This window comes from Erigeron canadensis, chromosome 1 (genome assembly GCF_010389155.1).
Source record: "Erigeron canadensis isolate Cc75 chromosome 1, C_canadensis_v1, whole genome shotgun sequence".
Classification (NCBI taxonomy): Eukaryota; Viridiplantae; Streptophyta; class Magnoliopsida; order Asterales; family Asteraceae; genus Erigeron; species Erigeron canadensis.
In genome coordinates this window covers 43882242-43904315 of record NC_057761.1, presented here as the reverse complement: position 1 = coordinate 43904315, position 22074 = coordinate 43882242, and the positions used below count along the sequence as shown (strand labels likewise).

The 22074-nt window shown below is 34.1% G+C and overlaps 3 protein-coding genes across 3 annotated transcripts; all 3 read right to left on the bottom strand.

The window, feature by feature from the left end:
• Positions 1 to 493: 493 nt before the first annotated feature.
• LOC122582382 lies at positions 494 to 6203 on the bottom strand. Its single transcript, XM_043754769.1, has 3 exons — positions 5810 to 6203; positions 1955 to 2997; positions 494 to 1872 (listed from the first exon to the last, which is right to left on the bottom strand). The coding sequence occupies exons 2-3, from the start codon at positions 2995 to 2997 to the stop codon at positions 699 to 701; spliced, it is 2217 nt and encodes a 738-aa protein (XP_043610704.1). The 5' UTR covers positions 5810 to 6203; the 3' UTR covers positions 494 to 698.
• An 8288-nt stretch (positions 6204 to 14491) lies between these two features.
• On the bottom strand, positions 14492 to 15361 carry LOC122585856. The gene is made up of 3 exons (XM_043757975.1): positions 15217 to 15361; positions 15020 to 15108; positions 14492 to 14927 (listed from the first exon to the last, which is right to left on the bottom strand). The coding sequence occupies exons 1-3, from the start codon at positions 15244 to 15246 to the stop codon at positions 14756 to 14758; spliced, it is 291 nt and encodes a 96-aa protein (XP_043613910.1). The 5' UTR covers positions 15247 to 15361; the 3' UTR covers positions 14492 to 14755.
• A 3834-nt stretch (positions 15362 to 19195) lies between these two features.
• Positions 19196 to 20392, bottom strand: LOC122593085 (glutathione S-transferase T3-like). Its single transcript, XM_043765437.1, has 2 exons — positions 20090 to 20392; positions 19196 to 19987 (listed from the first exon to the last, which is right to left on the bottom strand). The coding sequence occupies exons 1-2, from the start codon at positions 20390 to 20392 to the stop codon at positions 19196 to 19198; spliced, it is 1095 nt and encodes a 364-aa protein (XP_043621372.1).
• Between the last annotated feature and the right edge of the window lie 1682 nt (positions 20393 to 22074).

Here is a 22074-nt window from a genome sequence, read left to right as displayed (position 1 = left end):
GTGAAACCTCATTGATGCCGCTATCACGTAACCACATGGACCTATTTGTATTTTGGCCCATGGTCTATAAAACTGTACGACAGGGGACCTGATATGAATATAAATTATTTCCACTCTTGACATAAAGCCCCTAAATATATTCTCAGCATTTTTCTGTTCCTAAAACCAAAAACTTGATCAGAGAGAGATCTATTACAGAAACAAACAAGATAAAAAACATGTTGCCTTTGAGAGGGATATAGACTGCAAGGAAACACATTATTGCAATTATGAATGGGAAATTTATCTATTTCTCTTCATATTTCTAAAAGGTTGGATCTCTGGAAAAACCCTTCTGCCCTTGTGACACCAACCGAGTTAGGCCAAATTTATGGACAAAAGTGCAATGCGATTAGATATAGAAGGCCCAATTCCTTTTCATACTTACTTTCTTTTCCTTTGTTTTTTTCCTTCTTCTTTCTTTTGCAAGTAAAGGTGCCAGTATAAACTACTATTACAATCTTAATCTTAATGTTAATATATAAAAGCAGTTAAATAAGCATACATTATCAACCCAAACAGTAAACAGACAAACTAAGTGCAAAATATAAGTTCATTGTTGAGGCCGGAGGTCTAATTCTATGAGAGGGCAAATGACAAGGCGCGCATGGCTTGAACACAACACGATTGATGATGATACTAAAAGTGATCGACATCAGCTAGGACCAACGTGGTTCGATCCAAGCATGAGGGCTTCTATATGTATGATATTCAGTTTGGAAGAAATCTGAAAAACTTTCTTCTTCAATGTTGTTTTCACCATTATTGAATGTGTCATACCTGCATGTTTCAAGTGAATAGAACACAATCTTCTTGGAACGTAATCTTGGAAAGTATACCTTGTTTTCCATTTCTGGCTTTCTCGCTTCAACACAAAGACATGTTGTACCACAAACATAAATCATGTGTTTTCCTAAATTGTCTATCTTCATCCACTCCATTTTTGATACGTCCAGATTGAACAACTCAATGGATTCTCCAAGCTCGTCCATCACGACCTGAATAAGATGTTGATCACATGTGGCTAGGAAGCGTATAACATGAGTACTTTTACAAGTACTTCTTGGTGGTTCAGCTCTAAAACAAACCAAATATTCTTCAACCGATTTTCTAATGACATGGATTCCTCCATCGTCACTCAAGCCATACATATTCTGGCCATACAACGTCAGAAAATGGAAAGGACATTGATCATAACAGCCAAAGTCAACTTTATAATAACACCATTCTTCTTCGGAATTTACAAGGTATACTGCCCATACATCTGGTTGATCAAATCCCACAACAGTACATATTGGGGAAGTAGGCGGTGCTGAGAAACAATAGTCTTCTACTGAATCAAAAGGTGCTTCTGGAAGCTTGCGAATATCTCTTGTGAAGGGGTTATAAAGCACCATCAGCCCATCATCTTTAAGCATCAGCAACCAACCGTATCTCGAACAACATATTTGAAAATCGCCAATCAATTCCGTAGGTGTTTTTATAAAGTACTTGTCACTAGAAATGGAATCTGTAAAAGTGATAATGCCTTGATCCTTGTCAAACACGGTCAACCATGGTGAAACTAATGAATACGTCCGCAATCTACTTACTTCTGCCTTTTGGCTCCATTGTATTGGAGGTGCTGCTAAGCGACAGCATCTGCTTGCAGCACGAAAGTTCATGTAGTCCACACCAACACAAAGTTTTATAATCCTTTCCAGAAGATCAAACGGAATACCGAGTAGTTGTATTTCATCCGTCGTGCTATAAAAACCAATCTTAGGCTCTCTTACTGATGATCTTACAGCTGTTGCATCATTCATGTCCTCTCCTTGTTGATGATCATCCGGGCTGCACCAGATCATATGAAATTACGATATATTAAATGCTTAAAAAAAAAATGACCAATTAATAACTAAAACCAACATAATACCTGCATTCGAACAATACTGTCCACGGTGACCCTTTCCTTGTTTGAAAAAGAAAAGGCACATGAGATAAGAGGATGGTTCTACTTCTGACGTTGTATGAGTTTATTACTTGGCCCATTTCGCTAGGATAATGTATATAACCACCACCAAAGTCTGACCCTAATTCCGGCCTATACGTTACAGAGTCCTCATTATAAAACAAGATAGCACCTTTGAGATCTTCAATTTCCTCCCACATCATATTAGTCATATCTAGTGTAAACAGAAACACTTCACTAACAGTTTGTGCCGTTACATCTTCAAAACCTATATGAATGAAAAACAGTTCTGTAGAACAGCCTAACATATAAACATATGATTGTGGGCATCTTGTAAATGGACTGGGAGTTCTCACAATTGGCACTAGACTTATCACAACCTCTTTGACTTTGACAACAATGTCAATCTGTATGACAAAAGAATCATTAGGAAAAGTGCATCCGTATACTTTGTCATTCCAACAAGTTAAACAATACAGGTATTCATCGTCGTCAGAGGAATCATCTGTAACGTGTATGCTCTTGAGCTGTTTAGCGTATGACATTCTGGTCCATCTCAATCTTAATTTCTTCCTTTTACAGTCTAACCGACAAAAAAAGATGATGGGTTTTTTCATTACGGCTAATAGAAAAATCGAACTTGGATCATCTGGAGGGGACGACAAACAGCATTCATACACATCACCTTCCTCATGAGCCTTCAACGGCGGAAGACTGATCAACCTACAAGTAATCGGGTTCCAAAGAGACCACATGACCTGATCTGGATAACGACAAAGAATCAACCAGCCATGGTAACATGCTTGTATTTCTCTCCCAATTAGTTCAGGGATTCGACACCTGTATTGAGTAGACAACGGGCTGTGTATGGAGTAAAAAATCTGGTCGTCGTCATCCTTTGCGTCAAGGTTCTGAGCAATAAACCATGGGTATTTTGAAGATAAGGGAGGTATTCGATCATATATCAAATCATATGAAACCTGTTTCTCATCTTTAATTAGCTCCATCTAAGATTGCATGCAATTAAATTAATTAAAAACAATTCGATATGCAATTCAAGTATAAATATACAGTTATAAACTTGTAAAGCCAAGTATATATCTATATATAATATATATGGGATGTTCGTAATAAGAATAATACAATTTAATTTACTCTTCCCAAAATAAACAAGCAACTTTATACAATCCATCAGTAGAAAAATATACATCAAGAAAATAGAAGATGAGAAATAACTGTCAGAAGAAATCAGAGAAGAAGAGGAATGGTATCAAATTTAGACTTATCATTCAAAATGAACTGTAAATACACTTATATAGTCTCTCATAACCGACCTAACTAACTAGTGTATTAAACCCCTGAACTGTTACAAACATAACACCTTGACCCCTAAACTATTTGTTACTATATTATATTTGCTATGTAACACATACAAAGCAAAAGTTAATAGTATTCAAACCTCAAACTTCAAAGCTATAACCTAATTCAAATTAACTTGAACTTCGATTTATCCACTAAAATCTTTTTGCATTCTTTTTGGGAATTATTTTTATAATTAAAGCTCATGAGAATTTTATACGAAATCATTGAGAACGTCATCTCACCACTACATCAGCTTATTCACAATTTTATCAGAACACCATTTTTATTCTTCTTTTTTTACCTTCAAAAGTTACATAAGTTATTTTTAAAATAAGTTTTTTATTCAAAAATAAATAAAATAAAATATAGCTATATATTATCATAATTTTTATATACATGTAATCATCGATTTTCCCATTAATAATCAGATATTTTATAATATTAATTACTATATTATCTACCAATATACTAAAACAGGATTGTGACAACTTTTAATCAACATCACGACATATGACGCTTTATTAAAGCGACACGTGTCTTTTTAAATTTATTTAATAATCTTACTTTTTAGATACCATAAATAAATATTTTAATTAATTATATATAGACTTAGATTTATAAAACAACTAGTCCTCAGACCCGTCCATTGGACGGCTAGTTTTAAGATATATAAATCTTATAATAATTGTGAAAAAAAAGTATATGACCAATATCATAATTTAATGAATACGAAAGTTAAAGAAGAAACATATGAAATTAACACTATATAAATATTGATTCCAGTTTACTTTTTTTTTTTCCAACTTTAGTTGATTAAAAAGAGAAACAAAAAGTGTATAACCAATACCACAACTTAATTAATAAGAAAGCTAAAGAAGAAACATATGAAAATTAACTCCATAATAATATTGATTCAAGTTTGCCCTTCTTTTTCAACTTTAGTTAAATAAAAAGAGAAAACAAAAAGTGTAAATAATAATAATAATAATAATAATAAAGATTTTTTTATAAGATTTTTTTATTAAAAGTTAGTCATTTTTTATTGAATAAATACTAAAAAATTAATGAGAAAAGGGTATTAAGGTAAAGGAGGGGGATTAGGGATGCCAAATGTACCCTCAACCCCCTCTGAGTTTTATTATAGATTAGAACCCTTATATTAATAATATAATTATATCTACTGTACCATAATTACTAATTTTCATCACCTATTTATTTATATTAAAAATTTATAATTTATGATATGATGTTATTTATAAAATATATGTAAAAAAATTTATTTAGTCTAATCCATAAAACATGTTAAATTAATTAATAAATAATAAAACTAGATGTTTTCGAACTTATAATTATCTACTAACATAAAAAACGTGGATGAAAATTTTAAAACGCCATGATTGTTTACCCTCTTGATATTAGCTTAATAATTAACACGTAATAATAAATCTTAACTAATATTTTTAGAAAAAATGTCGCTCGCTTTTAGACTAATTTTGGAAAGACGAAATGCATGTGATATATCATGATTAATTATTTGTTTTTTAAAATAAAATCTATTTCACGATACGTGTATAAACAAGTTGTATATCGTACGACTATTGATACTAGTATACTATAGGTACCTATTTTTCTATAACAAATTGGAAACCAAAACATAATTAATTAAGACAATAAATTTAATACTCCTATTAGCTAAGCTTACATCGTTTTATTTAAGAGGAATGCTAGATATACAAATTAATCATAAACAAAATTTTACAAACTTATATGTGATTAATTTGTAAAAATTTACTCTTTAATTTTATTTTGAAAGGTGAATTTCGCTGAAAACTTCGTTTCGCGATTCGACAGCGGGAGGTCTAACATACATTGTCTTAATCGGGTTCGCGCTAGAAAGCTCCCTCGAAGTAGAATTGCCTATTTTAAATACCCAAAACCCCTACTCTTTAATTAATTGAGTATTGTAACGTACAAAATTGAAATAAAAGTAAAAACAAAATGAATTGATAAATAAAGTTTTTTGCACAGCTGTTATCCACACTTCACACATTATTTTTTTAATCTTCTTTACTCATACAACTATATCCTTACACATTTCACTTTCACTCCCATTACACACTTTTTTTATTTAACTGAGCCGAAAAAACTACTGATAGTGGAGCCGGAAAAAAACCTCATGCAACGGAGCCAGCAACAACAATCGACACACCCACAGTCATTGGAGATTTCAGAGTTTGGTAACAAATGATAATTTGATATATGTAAAAAATGATAATTTAATTACTAAATTATTTTACATTTGCAGGTTTTCCATTAGAAATCAGTGACATAGATTTATAGGCATGCTCAACGAACATAGAAATTAATCAATCAAAATACGAAGTTTGCCTAAATTAAATTATTAGTGCATACAACTATTAAATTTATGGAACTACTATACTTAAAATCAAAATATACCTAGGATATCGGCTTGGAGTTGGAGGATGAAGTTGATGATTGGGGGCATCATCATGGAGTTGGCGTGGTTTGAGAATGAAATTGATGCCCAGATGTAACAACATGGAGTTGGTGTGGTTGATCAAGTTGATATCCAAGAAATTAGTTGAGATATGGGCTTGGGGTTTTCCAGATGAAATTAGTGATTTAATGTTTGGATGTACCAACATGGCGGAGTTCAAGTGGATGCCTATGAAAATGTAATGGTGAACAATTTGACGATTTTGGTGACAATGGAGTTCAAGAATTTATTGAATTTGGTACCAATAGTGATCGGCCCAAATGAAGGTGATGGTAAAGGGTGGAGCGAGATTTTGTGTGATGACTATATGGTAAAGGTAGATTCGGTGGTTGTGGTACAAGTACAACCATTATGTTCTGTAGTACGTGTTAAAATATTAAGAGTTAATTCAAAGATGGTCCTGGTGGTTTATTGTAATATTTTTTATTTATGGAAGGGGTATTAGTGTTATTTAGAAAATTTGTATAAATATCCTTTCATAACATAAATTGTAATAAGCCTTGAATCATTAATCCATAACAACTTCTCTCTAAGATTTATTTTCTCTCTCTAGATCATCTCTAACCTCTCACCATCCTCACATACTCAAACACACATAACTCTAATTTCACCATTAAACCTTAAATTGAGCTCAAGTTAATTCTTTACATATACTACTCTATAAAACAAGTTAACTATCTCCTTCAAGTAATTAAGATTTTAAAATGACCATATAACCGTCTTCATTATTCACTAATTTAAATATCTTCAGTTCTTTACCTATAATACCTTTAATGAAATAAATTACAACATAGATCCTCTAACCCTTAAAATATCATATTAACCCCTCTTACATCACTTAATTTACATTCACCACCACGCCACCACCGCCGCCGCCGTACATCACCGCCACCATTGCCGTCGTCGCCACACCTTCGTCGCTACCACCATCACCACCGCATCACGTGGGCATCCGTCTAGTACCTTATAAAAGAAACCGGATTCCTCCCTTTAGCTTAATTAAGAACTTAATAAGACCAAAATGCCCTTAAATAATCTTCCGTGCTAAGCACCCTCTCACGTCATATACCAACTATGTCTTTCAACCATTTTCATCATACCAATTTACACCTTCCAGTAATTCACACATTGTGAAAAAAGTAAAACCCTATTACATGAAACACATATCACCACTACTACCAATTCGAACTTTGCGCCACTGATCACCGTCCAAAGCTTCGACTCTGATCCAATTGGTAAATCCTAGTCTTTTAAGAATCTTTCGTTCCGTCATATTCCTAATAACTTATCCAATGACAACGAATTAACTGCAAATTATCATGCCTTTCATCACCAAAGTTTTACCTTATTACACAAATCTGACACCATTATATCGTCGTCACTATCGCTGCCACATCGTGCGGGCATTTATCTAGTTTTAATAATGGGGTCCTTTTTTAAATTCATTGGCAATGAGGTTTCTAAAATGATATTTTTTTTACAAGGTTTGGTCAAAGTTAACGGATCCATTAAAAGGTTCGTAAAAGTCCTCACGTGTCACGCACATGCAGGGTATTGTGAGGACTTGACAGGCACATGAGGACTTGACGATACCTTTTAATGTTTCTGTTAACTTTGGACTAAACTTGCAAAAAATTCTCATTTTAAGGACACCCATTGCTAGTGAACTTAAAAAGATACCCTATTGCTAAAATGAACAAACCATATGGACCAATTTTGCAATTAACTCTTTTTTTCGAACATTCAGTCGGTATGTGACATCAGGAAAACCTCACTGTATAATGGTGAAGCCTTGCACGTACCCCTGACAATGAGATGTCGACCATGGTACAAGTATTCAGAGGAAAAAACCACAAGACTTTTCATCCCCAAAGATCAAACTCAAGATCTTTTGTGAAACATGAGATGCCTCTAACCAGTTGGACTAGTTATCATTGGCCAATACTAATTTAATATTTATTTTCATTTTAACCACTGAACTTTATTATATTTTGCAAATTGACTGTTTTAGTTTTAAACATTTTACTTCTAACCCCAAACTTATATATAGATTTGTATTAAAATATATAATATTTGTCAAAAGCATCAAAATTAGCTTTCACGCCTATAAATTCGTTCCTAATTCGAGCACAACCTGCATTAGGCCACCTACAACCTCCATCTGGTAACTATTAGAATGGCTCATTGTGTAAGTCAGAATGTGTGAAAGGGGTAGGGATAGACTCCATCATTTCCTTTTATTATTGTTATACCAAATAAATGACTGATCTTTCTATTTTCTTAAATTTTCAATTTTAACTTTTTATTAGTATATTTTAACATCTCAAAATCTTTATTTTATTTATTTAGTTGATTTTGACTAAATTGGTGAACATGTTTTGACTCGTCTAGGTTCACTTAATTTTAAGAATTAATTTATTTATAATGTAATTATATGAATGAAATATTATAATGTGTTAATATGAATAATCATATTTCATATGTATATATAGGTATACATTTTTGGTTAGTCATTTGATTTTCTATATATATATATATATGTGAGACGATAATATGTATACATTGCGTAATCTTTATATATAATAAAGAATGATTGTTTTTTAAATGTATTTTTAGAAATATTATTATGTGTTAAAAGCACATAATTTTTAAAAAAACTTTTATTTCATTTATGATATCATATTTTTTAAAAAAAAAAAGTTTTCTCTCATTTTTATATAGCAGTAGGCTCTCAACCGCACATAATGCTTATTTAAATTCTTAATTTTTTATTTGAAACAAAGAAATTGTTAAATTCTTTTATATAATATTATGAAATGTCTTTTTATTAACGTAATAGGTATTTTTATTTTATGTATCATTGTGTTAGTCAATTTACTATTTTCATATGTGTTAGTCAATTTACTATTTTCATATCAAGTTATAATTTATCAATAACAAAAATTACACATATTCTTTTATATTTATTTTTTACAAATTTAATTAAAAGGTCTGGGTTAAACCCGGGTTAATTATCTAGTTAATCTAAAATACTACGAGTAGTAACAAATAAATAGGCGTTAGAGGTACAGTACTAAATATCCCAAACTTCAATAAATATCTATCGACATCTATATCCTAATCTATCTATCTTAATCTTGCAAAATATCTATTGAACAATATGACACCACCCACCCCCTTTTGTTGACCAACCAAAATATCTTTTCTTCTGCATCGATACGTGAAACACACACATACATATAGTTTTCTTTATCAGTCTCATTTCTTTATTCTCTTTTTTCCCTGCCTTCTCCTACGTATAATAAACAATGAGCATCATCTTTAAATCCAAGCTAAGTTTAAGAGTTCTTGGAAGGCATATATAGAAGTTGATTATATGGTTTGTTTTGACTATAAATCATCCAAAAGTTTAACTCCAGTAGTAATTAGGTAATGCTTTTTTATGCTTGGTTATGTGTTTTCCAGGTTATGTTGGTAGGGGATGGCGGTCTAAGGTTGGGTATATGTACCGAAAACGTCGTTTGGAGTCATCTTGCAAAACTCCAAACATGGCTCAGCTCATAGAAACTTCAGTCATCTTGCAAAACTCATAGAAACTTCACCTGAACGAATTAGGAGACCGTTTTTTGTAAAAATCATATCTCATTCTTTATAAGTCTTACAAGGCTGAACCTTCACTTTTTGGAAAGCTCTATGTGTATAAAAAATGCGACTAGAATAAATTTTTTTGTATTTGGTAGTCTTGTTACTCGAAAAGACATACCATTTCCTGAAAGGGTCAAATTCTGAAAAAAGCCATGTGTGGCTGAGTCTGCTGCCACATTGTAAAAGAGGAAGTGGGTTGCAATGTGCAATTAGGTGATGGCAGGCAATACTTTCAACATATAACCACTCACAATCAGGCAAGTATGAAAAGGCTGATAAATTCATCAAATTATAAAAGGTTCAGAAGAGATTGACTTGCATGCCTAGCATAGCTGCATGGAACAAAATCAAATACCAGAATTTGAGAGGTGATACCTGTCTCTTAATTCTTTTTTTGAACGGCAGTGGTGATTGGACTCAGCGGCATGCCTCTTCATCGTCCGGTAAAGATCAACCACGTCACCATCACAGTCAATCCGAGGGCACGACGGGTGGTGGAAGTCCCACTATCGTTCGGGAGGAATCTAGCTAAATGCTAGAGAAAACCCTCATGCTCCATCTTATTGGCAAAGACTTCCCAATATGCCTTTCAAAGGTTTTCAACCCGTGACCAACATAAGGAGCATTAAATGTCCGGTTGGGCTCATGGAAGGGAAATAAAGGAACTTATACCTTCCTCTTTTTGTTCACTGTGACATGGATAGCCTTCTTAATGTTAAGAAGACGATGGAATCCTTGAGCTACATTTGGTCTGATTTTCTGTTGAGCTACATTTGGTCTGATTTTCTTAGAAGCCTCTTCTATAAGATAATGAAATTCTTGAGCTTCATATGCTCCGATTTTCTTGAATGCGTCTATAAGGGTCGTGATGCATGAAGCCACATCATTCTTGAATTCGATTGAGCAGGACTCATAGTCATCAGTGACAAGACACCCAACTAGCAGACCTTCCATATATAACCAAATCCTCAAAGTTCTGCATCCATTCATCCAATAACATCTGATTAGTAAACTATACCAAACAAGCATGAACTTAGAGCACAAATCTTACCTTGGGTGGGTTGTTCATGGTATTAGCCATAGTTTTGAGCGATTTAATAATGGTATTTTCGTTAAATAATAACGATGACCATTCTGCGAACACGGAGTTTTTGTAATGTGCACATAGACGTCCGTTATAGTAAGGCTTTGTGTGCAAAATCAGATGTTGTATGAAGACCGGCCAGAAGTTGGAGAACATTCATGCTAGGCACCCATAACGTTTCTTTTTTGCCATACATCTTGAAAACACTCCAGTCAACACTGGCAAGTCCATTAATAACTGGATTGATACCACTAATAAGACCACAAGGGTAATAGCGCACTGGGACAAAACAACGATTGGTCATTAATAAGAAATTACGACCTGTGAGATAATAAAAGAGGAGGAATATGACATACAGGTGGACCATTAGGATAATATTCTGGAATCAACAGATCAAAGACAAAGAGACCATCGTGATAAGGAGTTCCCTCTAGTCCAATAATTACAGCTCTCAAAAGATTCATCCTCGATTCATAAGCCCTTACAAATATGGTATCTGTACCAAATAAAAGAAATTATGTTTGCATTTGCATATAACCCGGACTGTCTATTAATTTAATTTTAAATTAGATGCATATACAGACGGACTATAAAGAAAAAAAAAGGCAACATCTATTCATTACTATTTCTATTAAAGTAGGCCGTATACCATGCAACTGTTCCTCCATAATCTTTCGATCTTGATTAATCCTCTTAAGCCAGTTTGGCTGAAAAATTGAAATTGAAGTCATGAAAAGGTAACAACATAAAAATTGTTTCATTATCATTACAAGTACAATTATTGAGACCAAGTGAATAATCCAACTGAGACAAACCCTTACCTGCTGAATTACAGAAGGGTATGCTGAAAAAAGATGATCAGAATGGTCTGCGGCAAAATCAAACTTCTTGAAGTTTTCATACCTTCTCAAAACAACTTCATCATCATCAAGTGTTGCCATTGGGCTACTGTTAATATCAGTAGCGTTGCGATGATCCACTGCTAAGACATCTGGCATCGGATGCATACTAGTAAGAAAAGACGTACGTCTCAAGAATCTTCTTATGCTTCGACTTTTCAGACTCAGAAAATGTTTTAATCGGTATCAAAGATGGAGAGATTGTAGCTTTCATGATAGGTTGGCCCATTATAAGTCGTGTGCCTTCCTTGATTGGAGTGTCAATCACGTGACAAGAAAGCGGGGCGGTGAAGATCCCCGGAGGATGACGATGCTCTAGACCACCATGCAGTTTCTTAACATGCTGCAAATTGTAACATGAAAAGAGAGAGCCTCGGTTAACAGGTTTGTGTTCTGAACAATCATAAGGTAGAATACAAGTTATAACTAAGAGAAGATCGATACTTGAAGTCAGAAGCAAATGTTATAAAAAACCACATTACATCAATAACCTACAAGCCGCCACTGCCACACGCCGCCACCGCCGCATCGCACGGGTACAGTGCTATATATTATAAAGCAAATTTCATTTTGTCAAATTTTAAGGTTCAAAATTGAATTTTAAATTTCAACAATTTATCAAAACCATGTTACATCAACTACCTATAGTACTCGTCGCCGCACCACCACCATTTGTCACCACCATTGCCGCTGCCGCCATTACATCGCCACTGCCGCCGCCACCTCCACACCGCTACCGCCGCAAGCCAGCACTACCCATCAACCACAGACGGGGCCAGAAATTTTTTAGTAAGGGGGCAATTTTAAAATTTGTTTCTCATACTTAGAAAAGTCGTATCCGAATACGTGGAAAAAAAAAGGTCCCTAGCTCGAGAATAGAAATGTATTCAATCATAATCCAAGAAACCCAAAAAATATACATTTTAGAAAATAATTAGCTTGTATATATATATCTTTCTTACATAATTAGTTGCTTGTGATAAATATATATAAGAATTTGAAAGAAAAATAATTTTTCCACAAACAGCTATAGTATAACACATTTACATACTCAAACAAAGAAAGTTTTTTCTTAAACCTTTCTTCATTCCTTTAATTAAAAATCAAAACAACTCAAGTTTTTTATTCTCACAATGAAGATATCTATCCCAAAATTAATGTTTCAATGACCAATGAATTCAAAAGAATAAGCTTATGACAACGAAAGTAACATTTGTATTTATTTCCTACTTATTTTTTCATACATTAATTTAGAAAAAAATTACAAATATATCATTTAAATTTTAAAAAATTACATTGTACAGAAATTGGAGTGGGGACAGCTGACCTTACTGCTCCCATGGTGCCTCCATCCATGCCGTCAACGTCACCACCGTTGCCGCCATTACACCGCCACATCACGCGGGTACCTTTCTAGTAGAAGAAGTGTATAATAAAATAACGGATATATGATACAACAAATAATTTAAGAGTATGTTGTTTAACGTTAACCAGACAACCACAAACCAGTTAGACGAACATAATTTTGTCACAAAAGAACATTATAAATGAACATAAACTTGACAAATGCTATTTGGCCTGGAAAATGAGTTTCGTCCCTAAATTGAAGATAAAGAAAAATTAAGGTATAGAATAAGCCTCCTAATTATGTAACTGGAACATTATTGTATCAAATTCAATATATATTATCAAAGTATTGGTTTACTTGAACGAATCAACCATAATTCCAACCGTCTCGCTGCAACAAAAGTTAAAGGAACCGAAAATGGAATGAGAAATTTAGTGGGTGGGTGTCTCCTGCTTATGTATAACGAGATGGGTACCCGCGCAATGCGGAGACGATGGCGGCAACGGGTGTTGCTAGTGGCGGCGGTGGTAATTACGTTATTAATCTAAAAGTAATTGACGTAAATGATAGTGTAGTTATTTTATGGTTAAGGGATGTATCTTTTGTATATAAATTTATTAAGAATATATTAGATGAAAATATTTAAATTAATTAATAAAAGAGATAAATAGTTTAAATAAATATGGGTGTAAAATGTTTTAGGTATATATTGGATAGAATTAGTGTGTGATTTAGTATGTGAGTTAGGAATGTGTTGAAAATTAAGGGTATTATGGGTATTTTAAAGGTAGCTAGAGAGTTAAAAGAGGGGAAGGGTAGTTTGTTTATTAATATAGATGAAACATTTTTTATTTTGGAAAATTTACATATCTATACTCCATATATAAACAAACTACCCAATCCCAAATTAAACACTTTACCTTTAAAAATCATATTTTACCCTTTTAATTTACACTACTACCAAACCCTTTATTCCTGAATCTGTATTATATTAATAAATAAATTATCACCTTTTCAACTCTATACCTTTAAAATACCAAAAATACCTTTAATTTTCAACACATTCCTAACTCACACACTAAGTCTACCTAATATAATCCTAAAATATTTTACACCCATATTTTTCCAAACTATCTATCTCCTTTATTAATTAATTTAAATATTTTCACATAATATCTTTATAATATTCTTAATAAAGTTATTTATAAAATATACATCTTTTGATCATAAAATAACTACACTACCAGTTACGTTTATTACTTTTAGATAATCTAATTTAATCTAATAAAAGGGTGATAATCTAATTTAACGTAAAAGGGTGATAATCTAATTTAATCTAATACCCGTTGTATATAATACACCTCGATCACACCTTACAAATTTGTGGAAAAACTGGAAAATGACACCGAATGCAACAAAAGTTGAGGTGGACGGGTTCAATACTGTAATCATCACGCCTAGTCGGCCACTAGCCCACTACCATGCCGATGAGGAGATATAAACCACGCCGAATCTCAGCGTGGTGAATGTCATTCACATCAAAAGTGTTCTTCTTTACCACAAGTCAGGCGATGAAGCATCAAATTGACAACGTGTAGCCAACGGAAGCAAAAGATTTATGTGATATACATACAAACACCTCATATAAGTATAATCACAAAGGTGCACTTATTTCATATTGCAAATTAATCTTAATACAAAAATAAATTTGTTCATATTAATGAATGTACGTACCATAGCAATACACCACCAAAGTCTATTTCTATACTGCAACGTAATACAATTGATCGAACTACTTGACATCTTCCGCGTGAAATTTCTCGACTTTGTTGATTAATATTGATCAAAAGTAAATATGATTAAAATCATTGGCCCACAACAAAACATTGGCTTCATCAATAATTAAAATTTATTCATCATAAATTTTCCCCCTTCGTTTCTCTCGCGAGAAGTACTCGTTGATTGACGGCATGATCTGAGAGTTACGACCACGAACGAACTTTCTTAATCCATGTTCGGCATACTTTTCACCTTCTTCATGATTCTCCAAGATCCCCGCTGTCCTATTTTCTTTTGTAACCCTAATTAAAATTACCAAAAGTATTTTAATACATTGCTATTAACATTGGTTATCTTGCGGTTTCTTACATTAATAAAGATTAAAAATTTTTACCTGACTTCCGGATTTGTGGATATGTTACGTATAAGTTGTGTTGCAACTAGTCCAATAACTGCTCCAATTGGAATCATCAAAGGGTAGATCTACACACATAAACAAACGAATAAAAGTATTTATCTATACGTATCATAAAACATCCAACTATTTTGAAGAAACTACGACAAATAATTAATGGGAAAAAAAAAATGTACCTCGGGCTTAATCCACCTGCGCCACGACATTGTTAGATTTGGAAGATAATAATCCTGGAATGAGGTCTTGAGCAGATTAGCGTTTTATATAGTTAAAGAAAAACAGCACAAATATTTATGAAACTCAATCTGGAAATAGTTTTCTTGCTTTTCTTATGTATTCTTTTATTATTAGGGGTTGCTAATTAAAAACTTGGCAAGCACGTAATAAAAGAATATATTTGATACTATCGAATTATATTCAAAGTCAAAGATAGAGTTAGAGTTCTATTTACTTATTTTGAAACCAGTGGACAAAATCTAGACACATCTAGAATTTAGAAAAATATACATGTTGACTAGTATTGCCATTATCTAAAAGAAATTTGAAAACCGAATATATAAGATACTAATTGATTTTAGAAAAATAAAATAAAAATATAATAATTAATCGTTATAGTAATCTTTTTTCCTTAATTGTGAGACTACAAATGGGCAAATAATTTGGTTTCCAATTTAAGCTATGGTAGTTGAGTACTCAGTATGGAAGTTGGGTTCTTTATAAATTCATTTGATGTGAAAACTAAAAGAGTAAAGAAATTGGGCCTTGTCGTTAAAAAAAGAAAGAAAGAAATTGGACCTTCAAGAAACCCAACAAACTATGTTTGTGATTCTTCAAACACATTTAAAAGCCCATTTAGTAATATCGCTACTGAATTTTTAAGGGTGCGTTATTTTTTTTCCAAAAAAACATGAAAAACAAAAAACGCGTTTTCATCATAGTTTTCTAAGAATATTTTTCAAGAAAATAGAAAACAATGTTTTTTACTTTTCAATGAAAAATTTGAAAACAACTTTTCCTTGTTTTCTATTTTCCTGGTCCATTTTCCACTCCCCCATCGTCTTCCTCTCACATCCTTAACATGTTTTCTAGTTTTCTAATTAGAACACGTTTTCAAAAATTTTATTTGTTTTCTAAAAAATAAAAACCATTCTCATTTTTTAGAAAACTAAAAATGAAAAATCAGAAAACATTTTCTACAACCAAACGCCCCCTAAGTTTTTTCATTTTAGATTTTGAATTTTTAAACACGGAGGTTGGTGTCTGCGCGTTGCAGTGATTAAACATTGATGATAATACAAAACAGTGGAGGAGGAATTGATATGCGTGTGTAGATAGGAAGGAGAGAAAGAAGTGACTGTGTGTTAGATTTTGGTAGGGTGTTTGTTTGATTGTGTTTAGTGATATAAAATTAAAGGCAATGTGTGAATTAAGGACAATATGGGAATATTAAGAAGAGTGCTTAAATTACTTAAAATAGAGCTTCAATATATTTTATAAAGGATTATAGATAGATATTAAAGTTATTCATTATTGATTTACTCATTTATTGACCATTTTATGTTTATATATATATTTGAAATATCACCTCTAAAAGGTCGACACCACCAAATAAAAGAAATAATCTTAAAAAAAAACAATATATTACTCTATACAAAACCATTAATATCTTTAATCATTTCTATTTTTACTTGTAACAAATAAAAAACATCATCTTGAGTTCCTGATGGTCATTTGATTCAAATGAATGTTGGGGAAATCAGACAATCAAACAAATTAAATCGGATATTAAATATTTACTGAAAAGGTGTAATCACTTTCAGATTGAATCAATTTGACGGTACACCCAAACTATTCAACTATTCAATTAGATACAATTTAGAAATTCAAAAGTTTATTTGTATTGTGTTTAAGAGCATAAATGAACAAGAGAATGAATTATTCGACCATTAACAACAAAAACGAGTAGATATAGTTTAGGCCCATCAGGCAGTTAATTATATAAGTTTTCAGAATTGGCAAAATGTGTCCCTCAATTTTTGAAATCAAAATTTTCGGAAGGAATTTTACTATAACAACTACCAAACCCAGGGGCTCTGCCCCCATTACCCCGTACCTTCGCCGCTAAGGTCATAATAGATTCAGATATGCGTGCACTTCGCACCTCCAAGCCTATATGATCTCTTATTATGACAATAATGGTCAAACAAGTTAATACAATTACACTAAAATATCCAACAATGGATTCACCTTTCAGCTTTGTATCCTGGTTGAAAGTTTAAAAAACGAACCATATACGCATCACACGTTTGTAGTACATGCTGGAATATGATCACGTTATAATAAACGCATGTCCGGTATTTATTTGAGCCTACGGGGTTACACAAAATGACACGTTAACTTTGTATATTTAATTAGTATATTATAGTAATATATTAATTAAACGATCACTTGAATTATTAATTAAGCTATGTTAAAGGTTTAATAGTGTTTAATTAATTAAAGAAGAATGATTAAATTGTAAATTAGAAGTTTCCTAATTGTACAAAAGGGGGGGGGTCAAAATTTCTTAGGGAGTTTCCTAATCCCATTCTAACTTGTTCACCAAGTTAGAAAACCCTTCTAATTAATCCCTTTAAATAGAGATCAAGGGTTAAGGGTTTTATTCATTCATTCAAGACAATTAGTTTTGAAAACCCTAAACACTCTCCTCTCTTCTCTCTCTCTCTCGTTCGGCCGTGGGCAAAAACCCAAATGGTTTTGGGTTTTGGGGTTCGACATCAAGGGAAAAACACAACGAGTTTGTGAGTTTGTGATCGGGTACTAGCATACGATATAAGGGTGTCAAGTGTTCGATCGTAGAGGGGTTTCAGTTTAGACCCTATAATAATAATAATTATTATTATCAACTTTATTGGAAGTTTTGCACAAAGGTACACATATTCTATTCATTACTTTGTTAATTAATATGATTGCATAAACATTTCTTTTCCGCTGCGTACTCGTGATTTGTTATGTGTTTATGTTCATATATTCTAACAGTGGTATCACGAGCCACCTATGTGATCTATTAGTTACAAAGATCAAAACTTGAAGGGGGTTTAGGGTTGGTTCGAGTTTATTAATAATTAAATATTAAAAGTTGTGGTTTAATTGTTTTATTTATTATAAAAATCGAATTTTAATTAAATAAATTAGGGTTTTGTTTAATTAAGTTCAACCTAATTTAATGGTTAATTGAAACCCTCTAAGCAAGTTTGTATATTATGAATTGACATGTTTATTTGATATATATTGTATGCTTGTGTACTTGATTTATTTAAGGTTGTTAAATAATAGTAAAAATCATAAGGGATTCATGCAAAATTCCTTGTGATTATTACTAAGATATAGTGATATAAAAGGCATAGCATTATGATCCAATAATTAGGGTTTATTATGAGATAATTGTGTGACTATGTGAATTTTTCGTGTGATTTTTCTGCTTTGCGACAGTTCACTAAATAATTCATATCTTTTAATCTGTAATGAGTTAGAGGCTGTGTTTTGAACTGTATATGCTCAACACATATGCTCGAAATCTGAATCGGACCAGAAACAGGTCTAAACAGGTCGTGAAGCTACTGGAAAATTCCAGTCAGCAACTATGTGCTTATGTGATATTTGATTGTTTTATATATGTTTAAGGCTTACGCAATCAAGGCAACTTGATGTATGTGGTCCTCTTCTTTGAAGGGGGAGCCGGCTTAGACATAAGGGTGGGGGGAGGGCTTCCCCACTCCTCCCCTCCCCTCCCTGATTTTTCTTCTCCTCCCCTCCCCTCCCCGAAACCTAAGAGCACTTCACCACCTCTCCCCTCCCCTCCCCACCCTTTTCTATTTAATTTCATTTCTATTTATTTTTAAAACTAAAACATTTTATTTAATAAACTAAAACTAATACAACTTAAAAACACAAATAAAACACATAATCTTATTCAAACATACGAAAACAAGTAAATCATAAAACTTAATCAACATAAACATACAACTAAGGCGTCGGCCATCCGTACTGCTCACAAAGGGCGCGTTTCTGCGCCAAAACCATCTCCAACATCGGCCCGCTGAGGTGATCGTGTGGCCTGATCACGAAGTCCATATCATTCTGTCGCTGCTGACTCTAGACCATCCGTGTCATCTCCTCCTCCCGTTTCCTCCTAGCCTCCTCCGCCGCCATATAGCTATCCATCATCGCCTTCTGCATCTGCATCTTCTCCTCCCGAGCTCGTTTTTTATCCTCATTGTCGCATTTCAACTCCGCGACCATCTTCAAGAACTCCTCAGATGTAGTAGAGGCGGAAGGAGTGGTCTGCTTACCCTTAGCTTTACGGCGGGGTGGCACAGGTCTAGCCTGATGTACTAGTGCATCATCCATGTCATTCCCTCCCTCCTCTTCTTGCTCCAAGTGGTCGTCATTCAAGTCAATATGGACCGACGGCTCCCCTGATGAACGTACATGGACAGACCCTTCCGTTCTTGCCCTTTTGCTACCCGACTCCTCACAAATCTCCTCCAAAGTAAGAACCTCCGACCATTTCGGTCCTCTCCTCAAAACCTGCCACGCCTCTACATGCGGAAACCCGGACTTGTTATTGTATTTCCGCATATACAATGCCACGGCCTCCTTAAACACATCCTCTTCACTTTGGCCACTCGACATCTTACTTTTCTTCACATTGTAAATACCACAAAAACCCGACACCTTATGCTTCAAATCCTTCCATTTCGACCGACACATTTCAGGGGTACGTCCCGACTCACGGTTCAAGTGTGAGTCCAACTGAAACTTCACCTTCTTCCAAAACGAACCCGCCGTTTGAGCGTTTCCGACGTATGGATCCTCATAAACGTTTAACCAAGCTTTTGCCAAACACGCCTCTTCATCCTCCCCCAATTTCGACACTCTCTTTACCTTAACCGAGACTTGGGTCTCGCGTATTGCTTCCACCTCTTCCTCCTCCACGTCTTCTTCTTCTTCTTTTTCTTCTTCTTCTTCTTCTTCTTCTTCTTGAACCTGCTGAGTCGCGAAGTGTGATGATGAACCACCCGCGAAACCCGAAAACCCGGTTTGAGTTTCATTCGCAAAACCCGAAAACCCGGTATTCGGTTGCACACTTGACGGGACAGAATCGAAAAACAATGGATCCATACTATTCAAGAAAACTTCAACACGTTGTGGCCTATACACATCTTCAGCCGTATTTTTTTGCGAAGGGGGAGGTGGCATAATATCGCGATTGTTTAGCGGCGGCGTGTTTCTACGTTTTTTGGGTAGATTTGAGTAAGTGGGTTCTTTTGGTTTCTTCCCCCTATTCATTTTTGAGGGTTTAGATGGATGAATTGTTTGAAAAAAATAAAATAAAGAAGAAAGAATGGAGGAAGGAGTTCGGCAGAAAGAAAAGAAGAAAAAAAATGAGGAAGAAAAGAGAAAGAGAAGAGAAAGAGAGAGAAAAAGTAGGGGGGCCCACGTTTTTTTTTTTTTTTGTAACGGTCAAATACTCCGGCACCCAAACCGGCACCACGGTGCCCAGTCCGCTCCCCACCCAACCGGTACCGGGGGGTCGGGGCGGTGTGCCATCCGGTACCGGCCCGGTACCGGTCCGTGCCTATACCCACTCCGTCCACCCTAATAGAAACCATAGTGACATGTTTAGGTGGCCTACCATAACTCGTTGCATGCTTAATAGTTAATAGATTAGTAAAGTTTATTGTTTTGCGTATTTATTGAGGTATAAATGGTGATGCAAAATAATTTTAAGAAAATATAAACTTGACTAAGCAATATCGAAATAAGATTTTTTTTTAAATAAAAATTGGAGTCTTGCAACCTTGAGATACACCGGCTCACCCATTTGAACAAACTCTAAGAGAGGTATAAGTCGAAGTGCACTAGCCTTCTAAAAGGGCGAGTTTTTAATTGCGTCAATCGCAAACTTTTGCCCTTGCGCTTCTTTGTGCGTTCAAATGGAGCTACCGAGCTCTCTTGTGTTGTTAAGACTATACAAGTGATTTTATTAAATATTATGTTATGAAGATTTGCATGAGTCTTCATACATAAACTTTTGATTCACATCAAATGCATTACCCATTCAAAGTTAAGTCATTGCCACCCACTTCGCTTAGAACACCTCCCGGTTACTATTTGACCCTACGTGAGACCGTAGGCGGATGGTATCTCTTGAGGGTAGATTACCGACCCGTTGTGAGACCAGCGGCGGACTATTTACACGTTCTTAATTGGACGACTTAAAACGAGTTAAGATGGTGAGACCTTGACCCGTGGCATAAGATGGAACAAAAACATGTTTACAAAACACTTAAAGACCCCTTTAGTGTTGTTGTAAGTTCCATAACTCTACGAGTTGCATTAGATATGCAATTACTAATCGTTACTTACCATTTTGAGTATCATCATCTCTAGCAGATCAACTGATGCGGTGATGGTATGTCAAATTGGATCCTAGCCTTAATGAAATTAATTGTTAAAAGTATTTAACATGGGTAAATTACATTTCTTAAGGATTAATTATCGAAAATACCGATAATTGAACTTTTGTCTGTTTTGTAGATGGCAACAACAAATCCTACTCAAAACACACACCAATCGACTTTTAGGTCGATGCTAGAAAGAGAAAAACTTTCTGGACCAAACTTCAATGATTGGTTTCGTCAGCTGAGAATAGTTCTAAGAGCTGAAAGGAAATATGAAATCCTTGAAGAGGAGAGACCCGTTGTTCCGGGAGCTAATGCTACTAATGAGCAGTTAGCTCATTATGCTGCTCAGTACGATAGACATAATGAGGTTGCTTGTTTGATGCTTGGAAGCATGAATGCTGAACTTCAAAAGCAATTTGAGAACTATTTCCCATGTGATATGATCAAAGAACTCAAGTCTTTGTACGAGAAACAAGCCGGAGTGGAGTTATTCGATCTCATTGATGTACTCCATGACTTAAGGCACGAGCAAGGAACACCAGTTGGGCCTCATGTACTAAAGAT

Excerpts from the sequence above, each read along its gene's own strand:
- LOC122582382 (XM_043754769.1), bottom strand. The coding sequence starts at position 2,997 with ATGGAGCTAATTAAAGATGAGAAACAGGTTTCATATGATTTGATATAT. Across the intron at positions 1,873-1,954 it reads ACAGTATTGTTCGAATGCAG|CCCGGATGATCATCAACAAG; the intron begins GTATTATGTTGG and ends GATCTGGTGCAG.
- LOC122585856 (XM_043757975.1), bottom strand. The coding sequence starts at position 15,246 with ATGTCGTGGCGCAGGTGGATTAAGCCCGAG. Across the intron at positions 15,109-15,216 it reads GCAGGTGGATTAAGCCCGAG|ATCTACCCTTTGATGATTCC; the intron begins GTACATTTTTTT and ends TTATGTGTGTAG. Across the intron at positions 14,928-15,019 it reads TCCACAAATCCGGAAGTCAG|GGTTACAAAAGAAAATAGGA; the intron begins GTAAAAATTTTT and ends AATTTTAATTAG.
- LOC122593085 (XM_043765437.1), bottom strand. The coding sequence starts at position 20,392 with ATGAATAGGGGGAAGAAACCAAAAGAACCCACTTACTCAAATCTACCC. Across the intron at positions 19,988-20,089 it reads CACACTTCGCGACTCAGCAG|GTAAAGAGAGTGTCGAAATT; the intron begins GTTCAAGAAGAA and ends GTCTCGGTTAAG.